The following is a 20676-nucleotide window of genomic DNA, read 5'->3' on the forward strand; positions in this document are numbered from 1 at the left end:
TCCAGCTATGGCACGCTGAGGGGAGAAACATCACCTATACACTCTTATAAGAAAACCCTTACCTATGCTCTGCAAGGAAGTCTAATGAACTTATTGGTTTCCCAGGGTGAACTTCAGTGGAATTGTCTTGATTTTTTTTTTATGTCTTGATTTTTGGAGAAAAAAAAATAATGTAATGTTGCTTGCATCTCTCTCTAGGAAGGAGTATTTTTTTGTTTTTGTTTTTAGTAAATTGGGCATTTACTCTGCCGGTTACAAATATAGTAAGAATATTTGTATATATAATTTAGTGTCAATAATTTCTGGTTCCTGCCTTAGATAGATCACCAATACCAATTAGAAAGCCTTTTGTTTGTCACTATGGATCACAGAATTTATTTTTTTAAAAACTGTATTTCTTACTTTAAAATCTTTACATTTTTATTTATTTATTTGTGCATGTGAGAGAGGGGGGAGAAAGAGAAAAAGTAGTCGTGTGTGTGTGTGCATGTGTGTAAAACTTGCTGGAGTCAGTTTTTTCTACCGTGTGGGTTGTGAGGACTGAACATGTACATGATTGTGTGTGGGTATGCAAGTATGCAGGAAGGTGTGTGCGCTATGTGTCCAGTCCAGAGGTTAGTTGTCTTCTACCGCTGTCAGACTCACTTTGAGACAAGGACTTTTCGTGAACCTTGGCACTTATCTAGCTAGGGTACCTGGAAAGTGAACTCCAGGCACCTATTGCTGATCTCCCTTTCCCTAATCTAATAAATGATGCCATACACCATTATTTACTTGGTTCTTGGGGAATCCAGATTCAGGTCTTTAATCATGTGGGGCAGGAACTGTATTGACTAAACCATCTCCCCAACCCCTCCTATTGCTTCTTAAAATTAAACATCCTAAATTCTTTATATTCTCCATATGGTAGAATTTGCAATTTACATTATAATTTGTAATTTCTTCACTGAGTGAGTTTTGATTAACTGATGTCTGTTTGGAAATTTAAGGGCAAGATACATACAGCTGGTTTTGTATTAGTTATTATACAATTGCTATGACAAAAAAAATAACCAAAGTCACTTATAGGAAAGTTTATTTAGCTTACTCTTCCAGAGAGATAAGAGTCTTCTACGGCCGGGCGGTGGTGGCGCATGCCTTTAATCCCAGCACTTGGGAGGCAGAGGCAGGTGAATCTCTGTGAGTTCGAGACCAGCCTGGTCTACAAGAGCTAGCTCCAGGACAGGCTCCAAAGCCACAGAGAAACCCTGTCTCGAAAAACCAAAAAAAAAAAAAAAAAAAAAAAAAAGAAAAAAAAAAGAGTCTTCTACGGCGGGGAAGCATGGCAGTAAGCAACAGGCACGCTGGCTAAGCAGAAATCAAGTACTCACATCTTGATACACAAGTATGAAGCAGAGATAACAAACTGAGAGTGGTTCAAGTATTTAAACTCTTAAAGCCTGACCCCAGTAACAAAATTCCTCCAGGAGGGCACAACTCCTAAACCTTCCAAGTAGCACTACCACCTGGGGACCAAATTTCAAGTGTTTGAGAATATAAAGACACTTCACTCAAACCACTGTAGGTTTGTTGTTATACAAAGAAAAAACTGGAGTGCTCCTTTAAAACCTTTATCTTTAAGCCTTTGGGAAAGGAACAGGCTAGTATAACACAGGTCACAAATGACAGGTGCTGATTATAAAAATTATCAAAAACATAACTGCTTGGGAAAAACAATATTTTGATAGAAAATTAGTATCAAGAGCGGAAGGAGTTCTGTAAAGAACCAGACAGAAAATGGACAAACCTAGCAGGCCTGACCATCTCTGCTACTACTACACAACTCTAACACTGAAGCAGAAAGATTCTGCTAATTTGTAATTAATGGAAATAGCCACTTTCCAATTAGAAAGTAGGTGGAGTTGGCTGGCAGCCTGCTAACTTAGTCTACGGCATTCTCCTAATTCTCCTACAAGTTATCTGTTCATACTCTAATAGCAATTTTAATTCCTCAAGTTATAAATTACTAGTAGTAATGCAAAATAACTGTCATGACTTGAAAACTAGTTCTGTCTAGTAGAGGGATGAACAACCCATACCATCTTCAACACATCCACTCCCCAGAGCATTCAGGTCTGTATTTTGCTCAACGAGAATCACAGTTTGGATTCTCCTTTGAATTAGTTCTGTAACATCATCTTAACACATCTGTTTACTGGTAAGATGAATTTACTTATGGTTGTAAGCCATCAGTGTCAGTGCTGAGCACTGAACCTTGGTCCTCTCCAAGAGTATAGGCACTCTAAGTTGCTAAGCCACCTCTCAGTGATCTTGTTTGATGTAACTCTGACTTGCCAGAATCATTAAGACATCAGGGCTGGCTTCAAATGCTGATCCTCTTACCTCTGAACATCAAGTGTTGGAATTACATTGTGTGTAAATTTAACCTTTTCTTTACAAAGATCCAGCCATCTCACAATATTAAGTAAATATTCCATCCAACCCAAACAAAAATGCTGTTATTGTTAGAACACACATTAAGGTGATTTTTATGCATAATAGATTAGTGACTGATACCTTCTGCTTGTTATGAAATAAATAAAGCAGCAGAAATATGCAACCATCTTCATAATATTTGTTGTTTTGCTGGGTTATGAGAAAGGAACCAGAAAAACCCAGGATGTACTAGGTTATGCTGTCTTTCCCCAGAAGCCACCCCTTTACTATGTCAAATTTAATCTGTCATGTATGGCCTTCGAATTTTACACCTTTTAAAAACTTCTCCTTATATAAAAATTATGCTAATTTTTTCTGAGTGTCAAATTATTGTGACACAATTTGAGATTTATTATAAATTATTCAATAATTCCCCCAGCGTGTGGAGGGCATATCTTTTAGTCTATTGCTTGGATCAATTCTTTATTTATAAAGCAAAATAAAAATACTTAATTCATTTCCTTATAATCTAAACAGTCTTATACATGGACTTGTTTCCTTGACATTTTCCACTCAATAAAAGATCAACAAAAGTAAAGAATCATCATCTCAAAATTCTAAAAGAATTTATTAAAATTTGCAGAAATTTATAAGAGAATAATGACCTTAAGTAAAAACAATTAATTACTTAGGTTACTGAAATAATTTATAGCTATGAATATGTTCCCAAATAAAAATGATCATGTTTCGAAATTATCACAGAAAACAGCCTAGAAAGGGGCTGCAAACTTGTAACCGCCAGGCAGAGGTGGTGCCATGCCTTTGGTTTCAGGACTCAGGAGGCAAAGGCAGGTGGATCTCTCTGAGTTCAAGCCCAGCCTAGTCTACAAAGTGAATTCCAGGACAGCCAGGCTGTTGCACAGAGAAACCCTGTCTTGAAAAACCAGAAGAAGAAGAAAAAATCCAAAAACCAACCCAAAACAAAAAAGAGGCAACAGGCTCTACCCAGCCAGCATCACAGATAATAACAGAACCAGAACTGTTATACAGAGAAACCCTATCTCAAAGCAACAACAAACAAGCAAAAACTCCAACTAAAACATAGAAGCCTCACAGTGCTTTTGTATCACAGTGTTAACTTTTGATTAGTAAAATCCTTTAGTTTTGATTAAGTCTAACTGAATTTATTTCTCTTGGTTTTATCCTTGCTTACCATCACATTGGTGAGACATTCTTGCATTTTCTTTCTTAAAAATCTCACAGTTTTAGGTTCTATATTCAAGCCCAGGAATCATCACTTTTGGTGTTTAGTGTAAAGAAAGAATGATGCTCACATTTGCCCATATAGATATGCACATATTTTCTTTGGATAAATACAAATGAAAATCAAAAGATCAGTCAAATGTTTGTAAGTTCTGAGCTCTATTGTGCTGGACATCTTGGCCTGGCTAATGGTTTCTAATCCTGCTAGTGTCAGACTGCTTAGTTACTATAGCTTGTTTTTTTTACTAAGTCATGTAGTTAAGTTGATAAATTCTTCGACTTTGCTCAACTCAAAAGAACAAAACAAAACAAAAAAACAAAACAAAAAGAAAACAAAACAAAAAACAAAAACCAGTGTTTGTCATATTCCAGGCCATTTGTATTTCTAAAGTTTTTATAGTGAGTTGTTAATTCTCACACAAAGTAATCCCTGACAGGACAATAACTGACGTTGCCTTGAAACCTTTAGATCCATTTGGAAAGAACTTATAATATCAGAATATAATCAAGATGGGATAGTAGTGCAGCTACCCATTTGCTGAGATGACCTACATTTTGAAGCACTGGCTAGTTTTCAGTGGAGGTTTTAAAGATATTTTTGGTTGCTGTTAAAATTTATTCCTTACTTATGGGGCTGGAGAGATGGTTCAATGGTTAAGAGCACCGGCTACTCTCCTAGAGGACCTGGATTCAATTCCCAGCGCCCACATGGCAGCTCACAACTGTCTACAAATCCTATTTCAGGGGATCTGACACACTCATATAGACATGCATGTAGGCAAAACATCAATGTACATAAAATAAAAATAAATAATAATTTTTTTTTTTTTTTTTTTTTTTTTTGGTTTTTCGCGACAGGGTTTCTCTGTGGTTTTGGAGCCTGTCCTGGAACTAGCTCTTGTAGACCAGGCTGGTCTCGAACTCACAGAGATCCGCCTGCCTCTGCCTCCCAAGTGCTGGGATTAAAGGCGTGAGCCACCACCACCCGGCCAAAATACAAATAAATTATTAAAAATTATTTCTTACTACTTTAGTTTTAGAAGCTATAATAAATATCCTCCCTCCTCAAACATATTAGACAGTGTCTCATTCAGGCCTGAACTCACAATTCACAAACTATTTGAAGCAGGACTTGAACTCCTAACCCTTCTGACTCCACCTCCCAAATCTGGGAATTATAGGTAATTTCACCACCCTCAGTTCCACTTTAATTTTTTTTTTTAAATGTATATATTCTTTTTGGTTTTCAAGACAGGGTTTCTCTAGGTAGCCTTGGCTGAACTGGAACTCACTCTGTAAACCAGGCTGGTCTCAAACTCAGAGATTCACTTGCCTCTGCCTCCCAAGTACTGGGATTAAAGACGTGCACCAGCACCACCCAGCTTCGAAGTATATATTCTTATGTACAATAAAATGAGCATTCAGTTTATCCATCAGTTTTGATGAATACATATTAAGACATCAATCATTCCCACGCTCTACACAGTAAAACATTCCTCCCAGAGGTAACCAGAGATTAAGTTATCAATAGACAAGTTTGCCATTTTATAGATGTTTGAATATAAACTCATACATACAGTATTTCAAGATCTGCTCACTCTTACATTCTGTACTGAGATTCATATGTCCTTCCACCTATGTCATCAACTCATTACATTTTTTGAGCAATATTCAATGGATGAACACAGAACAAGATTTTTTATCCATTATGTTACTGAACATCTGGGTTGCTTCCAGTTTTAAGATAATATGTACACAACTACTATGCACCTTTTTTACTTAATCTTTTTATGAATAATTTCATCTTCCTTTGAAAAATATTCAAATAATATTGTAGGATATAGTGTAGTTGAATATTTAAGTTTAAAAAACAATTAGTAATAGTCCTCTGAAGTCACTGTGTCATATAATAGTCCCATCAACATGAAAGACTGAGGTTGCTCCATATTTGATGTTGTTCATTATCTTGAATTTAGTTATTTGGGTGGATATGTAGTGATATGCCAAGACAATTTTAATTCATATGCACCAGATAGCTATAATGTGGTGTCCACATGTGAACCAGCCTACTATATTTCTTCTTTTATAAAATGTTTGTTCAAGTGCTCAAGTCCATTTAAAAAATTGGGTTAACTTTTCATATTACAATATCATGAACTTTCATATACTTTATACACAAGATCTATTAGATATATGTGCTATATATCTTATTTATAAATTTAAATTTAGAAGATAAATTATAATTTTAGAAAATATATATGATATGTTCTAAATTTTGGCTTCTCTTTGTTTAGAGAAAACAAAAACAAAAACACCATCTAGGTAACCACAGATGCTGAGTTTATTAGTACACCTCATATTCGAGTGCTTACAGCATTCCTCTACCATAGTCCCAGAAGAAGTGATATAGATGTCTTGCTTAGGGGCTAAACACTCAGCAGTCATTTTTCTCTCCAAACTTTGACTAGTTAAAAAGTTTCTGCATTATCTGCACCCACCACTATAACAAGTTTCCTAAGGAAGGCTCACAATAGCTGTGGTTACTCACACAAGATTAGGCCTGTCAATATTCGATCAAGAATGGAAGAGAGTCTCACAGGAGTCCCATTCCTCCCCAAGTAGGTAAAGATTAGGAAATCACTTTCTTCAGTGTTGTACCTACTTGTAAGTGGCCCATGACATAGTAACTCACTCCTATCTACCCTCATGCAACCAGACTAATTAAACTCAGCAGACTTCCTTCCTTCCTTCCTTCCTTCCTCCCTCCCTCCCTCCCTCCCTCCCTCCCTCCCTCCCTCCCTCCCTCCCTCCTCCCTCCCTCCCTCCCTCCCTCCCTCCCTCCCTCCCTCCTTTTTTGGTGGTGGTGGGGGAATAGGCATGAAAATAGGAAGAAAATATGTTAGGAAGGGGTTCTGCAAGAGAGGAGATTATATATAGAATATATTCTATAGAATATAGAATAGATTATGTGTGTATGTTCGTTCGTTCACTCCCTCCCTCATCATGGAGATGGGATTTGGCTGTGTTGCACAGGGTTAGCCTCAATCTCCTGAACTCATATGATTTAAGAGTGGTTCTGCTTCAGGCTCCTGAGTATCTGGGATTACAGGCCTATGCCAGTCACTGTGCTACCTTCATTTTTTCTTGGTGGTGTTCTTTTGGGGGAGCTGGTATATGATTCATACCTTTTGACTGTAATAACATGTGTCCTTGAAAGAAACATTCTTCAACTGTGGGATGAAGAGATTTGTAAGTACCAATAAGGCCAAGTTGTTGAGAGTTAAATCAGCTCTATTATTAAGATTTTGTATGGTTATTGAGACAATTACTGAGAAAAAGATCTTCAAATCTTGTTTTCTTTCTCTCTCTCTCTTTTTTAATATGCATCAGGTATTCATCTGCACAAAAATCTGTATAATAGTTGAGTGCCTGGTGACCACGGAGGCCAAAAGAGGGTGTTGGACGTGAGTCCTGTGTAAGTCCTGGGGACCAAGCCAGTCATTTCTGGAGGAGCAGACATTGCCTTTAATGGCTGAGCTATCTCTCCAGCACCTAGTATTTTCAAATTTTCATTTATATAAATTTATTTCCAACTTTATACACTATTTTGCTTTACTTATTTTTAAGTTCTCAACAGGTGTAAACACATTTGTCACTTACATTTTCCTGTGTTTTCTTTTTAAAAAAATTATTTATTTTTTAATAGAGTATTCTGCCTGTATGTCTGCCTGCAGGCACCAGATCTCAATATGGATGGTTGTTAACCACCATATGGTTGTTGAGAAATGAAACTGCAACCTCTGGAAGAGCAGCAGGCTCTTAATCACTGAGCCATCTCTCCAGCCCCTACATTTTCTTAATAATTTCACTCATAATTTTCAATACAAATGCACACACATACACACACACACATGAGTTAACTGAATTTTTAAAGTTCTTGTTCCTAAGGAAGGGCTTAATAATGAACTTAGATAAAACTTTAAACTTCTGGGGAAAAAACTAACGCTGCTAACTTTTCATGTTCTGAATAATTTATTTAAGCTGTGCAAACAAATATCTGTATAAGTATCAAGAGAAAAACTATCATAATGATGAAAGAATTCTCAAATTACTAGGTAGTTTAAAAGTTACTGTGCTTATTATTAATTAAAAATGGTGTAACTATCCTCTGTGCCGGATCAATTAAAAACTCAATTGCCCAATAATCTATCAGTACTTCCAGTAAAACTACTATACCCCTTCCATTTAATGGCCTATCAGTTCTACAATTGAAGGTAATATAAGAAGACTCATTTAGCAATGTATTGTTATATCATCTTAACCTGAAGTAAGGCCCATCAAGCATTATTAAATTACCCTGAATCCTGCAGAATGTCAGCAGCATTTTATATGTATTAGCAGCAGAGTTAATGTTCCTTGAGGGATGCTACTGAAGAAAAAAAGTAAGGGGGGGGGGCTTTAGATATAATTCTGTAGTTGCCATTTATATATTCGCTTGTATTTTTGTCATTTGTGAATATATATGACAATGTTTCAGTTAGTTTAGTATAGTTTTGCTAATCCATTAAAATATATGTCATCTAGAATACAGGTTTTTCTTTGAACAAAAGTTAATATGCTTTGGGTTTTGCTCATCATGACTACCAACACCATTACTATCAGACAGGGTCCTGCATGCAGCCCTTAGAACTTGAGGGCCTTCCTGTTTCAGGCTCTGGAGTGCCACAACTACAGGGGGGCACCACCATGCCTCCAACACCTTTACTTTTTCTAACTCTTGAATTTCCCAAGATATGCTCAGGACCCAGGTCAGTAGAACAAGGTCAAAGCCAGCTGAGGCCTGAAACACTTGGTAGCTGTACAATGGAAATGAAAAGCACTTCTCATAACCACAACAAAGTCACCAGTACAGCACATTAAAGTTAACATATGCTAAATCACAAGCTCTTTGCTTTTCCTAAGGTGAATTCTGGAAAAAACAATCATTTCCAGATGTGAGATGTATTTTAGAAAGCAGTAGAAAATTTGTCTACTTTGTCTCCATTTAAACAGAAGCTAAAAAATATAAATTGGAGAAAGAAAATCATTTTAAGAGGAGGACAATGGAAAAGAAGGTATGTTAAGTTGCTAAAAACAAAAAAAACTCACTACATGAAGTCACAAGATTATATGAATATACAATTGTGAAATTATGTGGATAAATTTCTATCTTCTCTATCATTCTGTACATATAAGTCTTACTAAACTTACCTGACAGCCTGATAAACCGGAGTCTCTGCTGTACAGGGAAAATGAGCCTCTTTCTGATGTTTTTCCTATAAAACCAAGAAAACAACTTTGTGTTAAAAATTTCATTGATGGATAATCAGTTCAGCTTCAAAACTATTCAATTTAGACTCAATAAATATTTGACACCTAAATAGTTAACAACATGACTCAATATTTATACATATTTGTTTCAAACTGGACATTTTTTTCTTTCAAAAATGAAAACAGTACAGACAAAGCTGAATGAGCATGCATGCATGCAGTTCTATTAGAAAGCTGTTGCCTGTGAGTCTCATGTACAGTTTGTGAATCAGTGTACATTCATGCACTCAAACAATACACACAACAGTTTGAATGCATTGAAAAAATGGAATTATATGGTATATACCCTTTTAAAATTTGTATTTTATATAATATTGTATATTTAAGATAAACTGATAACTAGTTTGCTAAGTTCTATTGATGTCTCCTTATGGACATAAAAGCACAGTTTATCTGCTTGTCTGCTGAAAGTTTCCAATTTTATAGGCAGAGAGCCACGAGCAAATACCTTGAATGTATTAATAATGCAGCTTTTTCCAGGTTGTACACATGGCAGGTGACTAGTTACAGGTCACACTTAGTTCCAAAGGCATTGCCTTACTCCTTGCTGCAGTCTCTAGTAATACTGACTCTCCTTTAGAATTCCTCAAAATGTCCCATAGTCACAGTTCAGAAGTTAGCCAGCCAAGTCTAGGACAGTTCTGGCAATTGTTGAGGCAATGGACAGGAGGTACCTCACAGGACCAGCAACTGACAACAGCAATTTTTATGTCTATGTGTTCACATCATTTGAGTGTGAATGTGTGCTTATGCTTATGGTATATACATGAGTGCACCTATGTGTGTGGGTGAATCTATGTGTCTGTACAAGTATGTTGACCAGAGGTCAATGCCAGATATCATCTGCTCTCCACCTTACCTTCTGAGTCTTTCAGTAAACATGGACCTTTCTGTTTTGGATAGGCTGGCTACCCAATAATCCTGAGATGTTCTTGTCTCTTACCCCACCCCTACTGCATTACAAGCATGTCCAGCTTTGATGTGGGTACTGGAGATAGAACACACAGACATCTCACCCACTGATCATCTCTCCAGCCACTGTACTAATTTGTAAACAGAACATTCAGACAGCCGGGTGGTGGTGGCGCAAGCCTTTAATCCCAGCACTCCGGAGGGAGAGGAAGGCGGATCTCTGGGAGTTCGAGGCCAGCCTGGTCTACAAGAGCTAGTTTCAGGACAGGCACCAAAGCTACAGAGAAACCCTGCCTCAAAAAAACCAAAAAAACAAAACAAAACAAACAAACAAAAAAACCAGAACATTCAGACAATCTTTATTTTTCTTACAATATCTTCAATTTCATTTTATTTTATGTATTTTATGAAGATTTTGCCTACATGTATGTCTGTGCACCACACGAGTGCCTGGTGTTCACAAAAATCAGAAGAGGACATTGGATCCCCAAGAACTGGAGTTAAAAGACAATTGTGATACTCCACATGGCTGCAAATCAAACCCTGGTCCTCTGGAAGAGCAGCTATGCACTCAACCTCTGGCTCATCTCTTTAGCACCCAATTATTTGTTTATAATAGTTTAAGTATATTCAGTAAAATAAGCTTGCAAATACAATCTAGTTCATTACAACAACATACTGCTTAAGACTTCAGCAAAGATAACACCACTTGATGATGACATGAAAAATGGAAGAAAAACAATGCCAAGATATTTTCCTCCATTTCAAGGTAAAAAATCATCATGTAATTAAATATGATGAAAATTCATCCAAATTATTTGGAGATTATGTGAACATTATTACAATTACATGTTATACTTTGAGTTATTAGATTGTAGCTGAACAAAATGGACAATCTGTTAATTTTAAAAGTTTACACACAGATCAGATGCACAAGTGGTCCATGTTGGAAAACTTTAAACCTACCATCAACTAACACCATAGATACAGAGGAGTCTAGCTATTACCAAACAGCCAAGGATAGTATCTCTGAGTCTGTTGGCTACTGGGACACAACACATATTTCTGGTGAAGAAGAGGCAACACACAAAAACAAATTTAGAGTAGAAAAAAAAAGACTGATAACAAATATTTGTTTCACATTCTCATCCTGTCTTCTTTTTCCTTTTCTTTTTTGAGATGGGGTTTTGCTAGAGAGCCCTGGCTAGCCTCAGATTCATGGCAATTCCTCTGGCTCAGCCTCCCAATCATGATGACCACAGGCATGCACTACAATTCATAGTTCCATTCTTCTCTGTGTAGTCCTGGCTTTCCTGGAGCTCACTGACTAGCCTCCTCCTGCCTTTGCCTCCTGAGTATTGGAATTAAAGGTGTGTACCACCACATGCAGCTACAGCTCCATTATTACGATATTTATTTTCACATAAAGAATGACCTGTAGAGTTCAGTGGGGGGGAGGGGGATATAAAAGGTTCGCATCTACATTTACAGGCATTTTTAAAAAAAAAAAAAAAAACAAAAAAAAAACAAAAACAAGATAAGTTAGTTTGTGAAATATTAAAAATCTTCCATCGGTGCACTGATGGTGCACGCCTTTAATCCCAGCACTCGGAAGCAGATCTCTGTGAGTTTGAGGATAGCCTGATCTACAGAGCGAGTTCCAGGACAGGCTCTGAAGCTACAGATAAACCCTGTCTCAAACAAACAAGAACAAGAAACTTTCATAGTTACTATCTTTAAGAAATGGCTGTCAATGTAAACAAGCTCAGACCTCATATATTTAGCAGAAAGAATTGGGAGACTATGTTAGCACTGTAAACAGACATTACATCTGTGCAGTCACGTAAAACAGTATAATATCAACTTCATTGCTGAAATACTCACCAAGCCCTTTGTACCCTAGAAATTTCTCATCATCAAATATCAGTTATCAGTAGACAAAACTGATACAATCATTTACAAAACATATTACATTACAAGCCATAAATACAATTACTTGTCAATTAAAAACAAGCTTTGAAAGACTTCAAAGTGAACCAACAACCTAAACTGTATTGTACTCAGACTCAAATATACTAATAAGAAATTAAAAAGTCAAGGTACAAAAGGAAACAATAGAACATGTGGATATTAACTTGAGCATCAACAAAGCCCTTTAGACTGTTAGTGATTTGTAGAGAGGCTGAATTTGAGATAAAACTGATCTTGCGGATGGCTTAGCATGCAAGCCTAATATAATGACCTGAGTGTGATGCCCAGTACCCTTGTAAGAGGGATGGAGACATCCAAGTCCACCAAGTTGTCCTCTGACCTCCATATGTGTAATGGTGGCATGGGTGCATCCATCCCCACAATAATAACAAAAAAATTCAAATATTTTAACTTTTAAAACCCTGTCTAACAGGGCGGTGGTGGCACACGCCTTTAATCCCAGCACTCGGGAGGCAGAGGTAGGCGGATCTCTGTGAGTTCAAGGCCAGCCTGGTCTAGAAGAGCTAGTTCCAGGACAGGAACCAAAAAGCTACAGAGAAACCCTGTCTCGAAAATCAAAACAAAACAAAAAAACCCTGTCTATAAATATTTCTAAACTATCTTCTTTTTACAGATATATTCAGCTCAGAGGGGATGAAAATTAACAAGATTAAATATTACACATTATAAGTCTCATTTAATACAATAAATGGCTTGTTATAAAAACATTTATTCAAATGAAATTTTGAAATATAAGTATGATTTCATCTTATCTTTCACCATGTGGAACTAGTTATTTTTCCAAGGACTTAAAAGTTTGGAGCTGGGGGTTGGAGAGACGGCTTAGGGGTCAAGAGCACTTGTTGCTCTTCCAGAGGACTTGAGATCAATTCCCAGCACCCACATTGCAGCTCACAACTGTCTGTAACTCCAATCCCAGGAGAGCCAACACACACATGATGTACAGACAGACACACATATAGGCAGAACATCTATTCACATAAAAATAGAAGATTAATAAACTTGTCTTTCCGTAAAAAAAAAAAGTTTGGAGCTGCGTGTGGTAGTGTATGCTCTAGTCCCATCCCTCAGGATGTAGATTTAGGTGGATCTCTGGGAGTAGAGTGATATAGCTCTATTGCAAATTCTCTGGATAGAGGAGCCTGAGTCTGTACTGTAGTTACTGTTTTTGTTGCTGTGACAAATTACTGACTTGAGAAACATCAGGGAGGAAAGATCATTCTGGCATCCAATTTCTGTAAATGCAGTGCAGTATGGTGGGGAAGGCCAGGAAGCTGGGGCTGCTCTTTCAGCAGTGGTTGAAGTGTAGGGCATGGATTCGTGTCTTAGCTCCTGACAGATCCATAAACAAATGCCAGACTGGAACCTAGGGTGATTTATCCTTCAAGGCTTTACTACTGGCAGCTTCTTTCTGCTAGGATAGCTCTATATCCCAAAGAGTTCACTGCCTCCCAAAACAATGTCACTATCTGAGCACCAAGATTCTAACACAAGAGTCTATAAAGGACACTATCCCTTGAAATTGTACTAGCTGGATTCCTCTAAACATTTATGAGATAGTGACTCTGAGAAACAGTGGATAATGAGATTCTTAGTGCTAACTTACAGAAAATGATACAATTCACTGAAAAATGAGAAACAGAAAAATGAGATTCTTAGTGCTAACTTACAGAAAATGATACAATTCACGGGGGGGGGAGTGATAAATCATGTAAGTACTGCTGTTTTCATTGGATACAGTTTATAGTTTACATAACATTTTTTTAAACACCACAAGTTAAATAAAGCCAGTCTGCACCCCAAATATAGCAATTATCTTTACTTTCAATTCACAAAAGTGGTTGGAAGCAACTTTGCAGGGAGAGAGGCACTGTAGGTGATTAGGAGCCATGTGGCCAGCCTTCAAATGAACTATGAGTGGTGTGAGAGGAGACAGGGGAACCTAGAGCTGCAGACTCCACTCCCACCAGAATATGAAGATTAAACACCGAAGGCACTTTGGGGTAGGTATTTTGAGAACAATACAGCCCTTTGGGCAAGTACTAACGAATGTAGTCTTGCAAATTTAAGCTGTACTCTGCCCAACACATAGTTGTAGAATCATCAAGCTGGCTTTCATTTAGATACTGATTAATGTTGTCTAACCCTTAAGAACAAGTGTTCTTAAGGATAAAAGAGAAACATTGTCATACAAGCCAATCAAACACCTAAGTAAAATGCAAGACTAGAGCTATACAGGGAGAATCCAGCAGGTCCCGGGGATTCAGACATTCCCATCTCTTATTGTATGGAAAGAGCTGAACTTGTTTGTTTGTTTGTTTGTTGTTTTTTAAAGAAAGTAATCAGGTGACTTCATCAACACTTAAGGAAAACAAGGTGATAAAAGAACACTGACTTCAGAGGCTACCTAGTCAAAATGTCTCAGCAAAAGGAGCCAATGGTGATTTTCTGTTCACTATCTTCCAAATCATAAGAACACTGTTGAAGTCAAAAGACAGCAAACAAAGAATCTGAAATCCAGATCAAAATTTGAGTATCTCTGCCTATAAAGGAGACATGGCTGGAGTGTAGTGTCTGTGCTTTAAAACTTATAGAGCTATCATATAACAAGGAATCAGAAGGAGGGCTAGTTTTCTTGAAGATAACCTGCAATAAAGGATAGTGTGTGTGTGTGTGTGTGTGTGTGTGTGTGTGTGTGTCTGTGTATAGAGGCAGAGAGACGGTGCTTTTGCTTCCCAGTTGCCCAGATCCAAATAATTACACAGAAATTATGTTAATTACTACACTGTTTGGCCAATGGATAAAGTGTATTCCTAGCTAGCACTTACATTTTAAATTAACACATTTTTATTAATCTGTGTATGGCCACAAGGCTGTGGTTTACCAGTAATGTTCTAGCATATTTCTCCTTTGGCAGCTACATGGCATCTGCCTAACTTCACTTTCTGTCTCCCTGCACTTAGTTTAGTTTTCCTGCCTAGCTATATTCTACCCTGCCATAGGCCAAAGCAGTTTATTAACCAATGATGATAAAACATATTCACAGCATACAGAGGGGAATCACATACAAGGAAGAAAGTACTGAAGAAAAAGAATTTCCAATGGTAAAATAAGGCAACCTGTCCACAAAACTGTATAAGGTTTTAGGTGAGCTTATTAACAAGAAGCAAAGGGGAAGCATTTTTATTTTGTTATGTATACAGTTTAAGAAATCTCTACCTAGTCCATAGCTATAAATCTTTACAGAAACCTTTACTGTTTTATTTCTCACATTAAAACCAGAATTTGGCTTTTATGTGTTTGGTTGAGGATGCTGGCACATCTTTTTATGTATAGAGAAAACTACCCGACTTTAGCAGTTTGTGAAAAATTAATTAATAATTAATTTATGATAGTCCATATCTTAAAAATGCTATAACTCAGCAGGGACGTTGTGGATATGGTGGCTGATGCTTTTAATCCCAGCACTCCGGAGGCAGAAGCAGGCAGATCTCTGTGAGTTCAAGGCCAGCCTGGAATACAGAATGAGTTTCAGGACACAAAGAGACTCTGTCTCAAAAAAATAAAATAAAAATACACAGTGATTCCTATGTTAAGAAATAAGTACAGCTAGGTCAATTAAAAGACTACTAAAATAATCTAGATCAGTGGTTCTTACTCTTCCTAATGTGACCCCATAATACAGTTCCTCATATTGTGGTGACCCCACCCATAAAATTATTTCATTGCTACTTCATAATTATAATTTTGCTACTGTTATGAATCATAATGTAAATATCTGATATACGGAATATCTGATATGTGATCTCCCCCAAAGGGGTTGCAACCCACAGATTGAGAATCGATGATCTAGACAGAAACTCAGGGTGGCTTTATTCTGTGACACATGTATCATGTGATAAAGAGAAATTCATTGATAAGTAGAGACAGTTTTCTTAAGGTCATAATTTAGTTGCAAAATTCTCTGTGTGTGTTCACACATGCATTCGGGATTACTCAGGACCTCAAACACACTAAACACCTGTTTTAGTAATTGACAACAAAATCTAAAGAACCCAAGGTTTCTCTGTGTGTCATGGTTTGAACATCATGAGGGCTTGGTCCTCACAAGAAGCAGAATTTGGAGGGAAACATTCTAGAATTATCCTGTCATGAAGGTTCTACCTTTATCAACAGATTAATTCACTGATGAATTTAGAAGACTACTGGGGTTGAAACAATGGAAGGCGGGGCCCACTGTTATATGGTGGTCCATAGAAGTGTGCATCTGGTCTTAGGTTCCTCTCTTTTCTTCTCTGCTTTCCACCCATACCCAACATTGTAAGCTGCTTTGTACTACAATAATCTTCCTGCCATGATGTTCAACCTTGTCTCAGGCATGTAGTACAGGAACCAGCCAACTATGAAATGAAATCTTTGAAACTGAGAGCCTAAGTAAACGCTTCCTCCTTTAAGTTGCTTATCGGGTATTTTGATAGTCAGCTATGCTAGTCTCACTCACACGTAATCACTATTGCTATCATTCTTACAAAAAAATATGATGAGGTTATTCTAGCTTCAATTACCTGTAGAAAAATGTTTACTCCATCTTAGCTTCCTGGACCTGTTCCCTTATCTTTAAAAATGAATTAAATTGAGTAGGAGGAGAAGTTGCATTATGGCAACCTAGGAAGCTATTCCTGTCAATGTAAATATTTGCTTTGTGTGTATAAACTTCAAACAGTTAAAGCTGGTGGGGTGTAACATGTATGTGATTAAAGCACTTGAGTGAGAGACTGAGAAAGTTCAAGGCCCAAAACTTTGTAATTACAAATTTAAATTCACCAGTACATTAATCATTTCATGTCCTAAGAGTAGTAAAAACTTAAAGACACAAACACACACACACAGAGAGAGAGAGACAGAGAGAGAGACAGAGACAGAGAGACAGAGAGATAGAGAGAAAGAGAGAAAGAGAGAGAGAGAGAGAACCCCGATAAAAAATCTTAACCTAGAAAAAAAGAAACAAGAATCCCTCTGGTCTGGAGAGATGACTCAGCCGTTAAAACACTAGACTCACAACAAAAATTATGCTATTATTAACATTACTATGTTCAAACCTAAATATCTTAATGCACGAATCATGTTGAGTTTTTCCTATAGTTGCTTTTCAGAGAAACAACATAAAATCTTTTTTTTTTAAGAGAAATTCAAGGTCTGCCTTTAATCATCATAGAGATGTCTAATGTTACCAAGCCTCATACTCTAAACCAGTCCGTTCATATTTTTTTATTCTTTTTTAATTAAAATTTCCACCTCCTCCCCGTTTCCCATTTCCCTCCCCCTCCTCCCACATATTGCCCCCTCCCTTCACTCCCCTCCCCCTATCCCCACAACATGAAATCTTGACACACGCTAATCCAAACATTTGGAGACACCTCTAATTTTGATAACAGCCTTCTGAGCAAACCACCCTTTGGGTACATATAAAATGTCATTTACCTAACACTTGTGCATGGAGAGGCTGCTCCTCCACTCCTATGGATAAACCCTATTGCCAATTCCATGTAATATGCTCTTATTAACTATCTGACGAAACATAAGATGCTGTCTTAAAGTAAGCAATTGTACAATACTGGCAATAGTGACTTAATAGTCTGTTCATTTTAATATAAGACATTTGTGAGAAAATTACTGGTAATGATTTGATAGGAACAGAGTCAGTCTGTGAGAGGAGGGGGTTATACAAATGTGTTGCTACCAAGATACACTAATGTCAGAAAGGAAACAAAGTGCCAAAAGGAGATACATTTGAGAATTTGTAAAGTAAAATAAAAACAAAGCAAAACATACTGTCAGCAGTACTAGGGATTCTATCAGACGGCTCTAAAATTGCTAGGTAAGTGCTTTATCACTGAGTCACACACCCAGTATGAGACTTGGGAAATTTGATTACTAAATTTATCTCTTAACTCTTGCTTCTCTTTTACTAAGTGAACTAAGATACAAGTCATTTACCATCAATGACATCACTCATTCCACTAGGATAATCAACTCAGTAACACATACTTCACATAGGCATGCTCAGTTTAATTGACATTTATAAAGTATCTGGAATTTCTTGTCTGAAAGAGCCTAAAGCCGATGCTATCTACCATCAAAACGTCAATTGGGTAGTAACTTGCTCAAATTTACGGAGAAAATGGTTTTAATCAAAGTTTTTTAAAAAAAAAACTGAGGAGGGTTTTCAAATAAATGTCTACATATTTTCTTCACAACAATTTGTTTCAAGTACTACTGGTGTGTACTTGTGCCAGGCACACCATTGGCTACACTTAAAATACTTAAATACCTAGTGCCAACAGCACAGCTGCTGGACTCTGTGTCCTCCTGTTTGTTCACTCCATGTCAAATTACAAAGCTAGTAAAGAGGAGGCCTGCAGCAAAGCAAATGGTTAAGTCAAATGAGTTCAGATAAACAACGAGGATCCCTACAAAGGCCAGTGATTAACAAAGACCCAGGTGTAGTTTTAACTGTTTTAACCAGCTCATACCAACTTGCTGTTAAAGGCATCCGAGCTACAAAAAGCTTCTTAGCCAGAGTTCAGCAGAACTGCCAAGGCAGAATAATTTGAAAGTTCCTTAGACATGGCTTCTTGTGACATTTAACCCCAAGATGAAGTTATCCAGGATGCCCTGGTTCTATTATTCATGCTCTCTCTTTCCACATCAGATTTATGAATTCAGTATAATCAAACAGTTAAGGAGGAGCAGATTTATACAGAACAATTTTCTTTAGTCACAGACAGAAAGGTGAGGTGGGTAGACAATAAGAAATTAGCACCGAGAAACTAGTAATTTTTGTTATTAACAAAATTGTGGGCTATCTTATGTTCCAATGTCTCATTATATGTCTCATTATATGTGGAGCAGAACTTAAACTTCATTTCTCTAAAATGTTTTACTGAATAACTGCATTTTCTGCTTACCCTCACTCCTCACTCTACCATGAAGCTATCACCCCAACTCAATAACTGTAATCCTTAAGCTTTCTTTAAAAACACTCCGGTCAGTTATGCACTGCTAATGTTGTACTGTCACTGTGCCTTTAGTAGAACGCCTGTGTGCTTTCTGACTTGATGTCTCTGTACTTTTTCAACCACATGTTTAATTTACTTTAGAAAATACAGTTTCATCTTTATAGCGATCCAACAGATTAGAGGATTAAGACTTTGTTTTTTGGCTACATTTCAGGAGAAAATGTCAGAGATGTGTAATCTGTTAAAATAATATAATAACATTTGTATCTTAAAGTATTTTAAAATTAGTGGCTTCCAAGTGATTAAGTAAATCAAAGTTACCCAGCATCTTACCCATATCCACAAGAAAAGAAATAAATACAGGGCTGGAGAGAGGGCTAGGTTCACAACCCACAAATCAAGAAAGTAACACAAAATAAACTAACACTTCATCAACAAATAACCTAGCTGGAGGCTGAAAACAGCAAATTCTCAAATGCATCTACTTTTGGCACTGCGTTTCCTTTCTGGCATTAGCATATTTTGGAAGCCACACACTTACATAACCCCTTGTCACAGAATGACTTTGTTCCTACCAAGTCATTACCAATAATCTTCTTGGAAATGTCTTGTATTATAAAAATGAGCAGAATATTAAGTCAGTATTGTTTGTTCAATAATATTCTCATTTTCTGTATTCTGGTGCTTTAATTAGGCAAGGTCAGTGTGGAAGTCTGAAGGCAGATGCCACCTGTTCAGGGAACTCTGGTCTTGAGTTCTAGACTTTTGTGTGCCAGTATTCCAAGGCTTTTAACTAAATTATATAGTCACATGGAAACAAAACAGTATAAAGAATTATATTGTAAAATAGTGGCCAATAAATGATTGCTAATTAGCAAATTCTCTTGACAGTGAGAACTCTTTTCTCTTCTTCTTCCCCCACACTCCCTCTTTCCTCTAAGTAATAAATATCAAATTCTATTCTGTACGATGTGTCTGCCCATGTGCCTTCCTTCTACCCGCCGCCTGCTCACACCCGCCCATATGGCGGGACCAGCCTGCCCAGCCATTCGCCTTGCTGAGACCAGCAACTGCTCCGGCAGCCTTCTCTGCCTGGGACTAGTTGCTCTGCGGGCCCACCAGGGATCTTGCAGGTCCGGCAGCCGTCTCTGCCTGGGACTAGCTGCTCTGCGGGCCCACCGGGGATCTTGAAGCATTTTTAAAATATGTATTTTCTCATTTGGGTTTAACACCCTCTATCTATTTAATGTATCCTCCACCAATACAATACACTTTGAATAGAAAAACAGATACAGAACCATCAAAAGCAGACCATCCCATTCTTTTGAAACAGATGGTGAAAGCCCAGAATAAAGCATTAAATCCCTTTATGGTCTGCTAAACATTAATTAGAGGTGCTGTTACAGGACAAGTACTCTGAGGATAATTTATGCCACATGCTATTCTGACCAAGTATTGCAACTTACTGTCATACTAACTGTGCAAACTGAAAATGAGTAAAAAAAACTATTTTCAATTTCTCAATGGATCAAAATTCAATGTTGTGGGAGCTGCAGGCTGCGTTCCTGCCACCCAGATCCCGGCCGCCTGGCTAGCTTATGTCCCAAAATAACAACACACAAACTGTATTCTTTTAAACACTGCTTGGCCCATTAGCTCTAGCCTCTTAATGGCTAATTCTCACATCTTGCCTAGCCCATCTTTA

General features: G+C 37.4%; 1 protein-coding gene across 2 annotated transcripts in view; it reads right to left on the reverse strand.

Moving 5' to 3' along the window:
- Tcf12 (transcription factor 12) overlaps window positions 1-20676 on the reverse strand; it is a 270782-nt gene that overhangs the window by 87667 nt on the left and 162439 nt on the right. For both annotated transcript variants that reach the window (XM_057766680.1, XM_057766681.1), the window contains exon 6: window positions 8929-8993. In XM_057766680.1, the coding sequence (XP_057622663.1) occupies window positions 8929-8993 (65 nt within the window). The remainder of the gene's footprint in view (window positions 1-8928; window positions 8994-20676) is intronic.

This window comes from Chionomys nivalis, chromosome 4 (genome assembly GCF_950005125.1).
Source record: "Chionomys nivalis chromosome 4, mChiNiv1.1, whole genome shotgun sequence".
In the NCBI taxonomy this organism is placed as follows: domain Eukaryota; kingdom Metazoa; phylum Chordata; class Mammalia; order Rodentia; family Cricetidae; genus Chionomys; species Chionomys nivalis.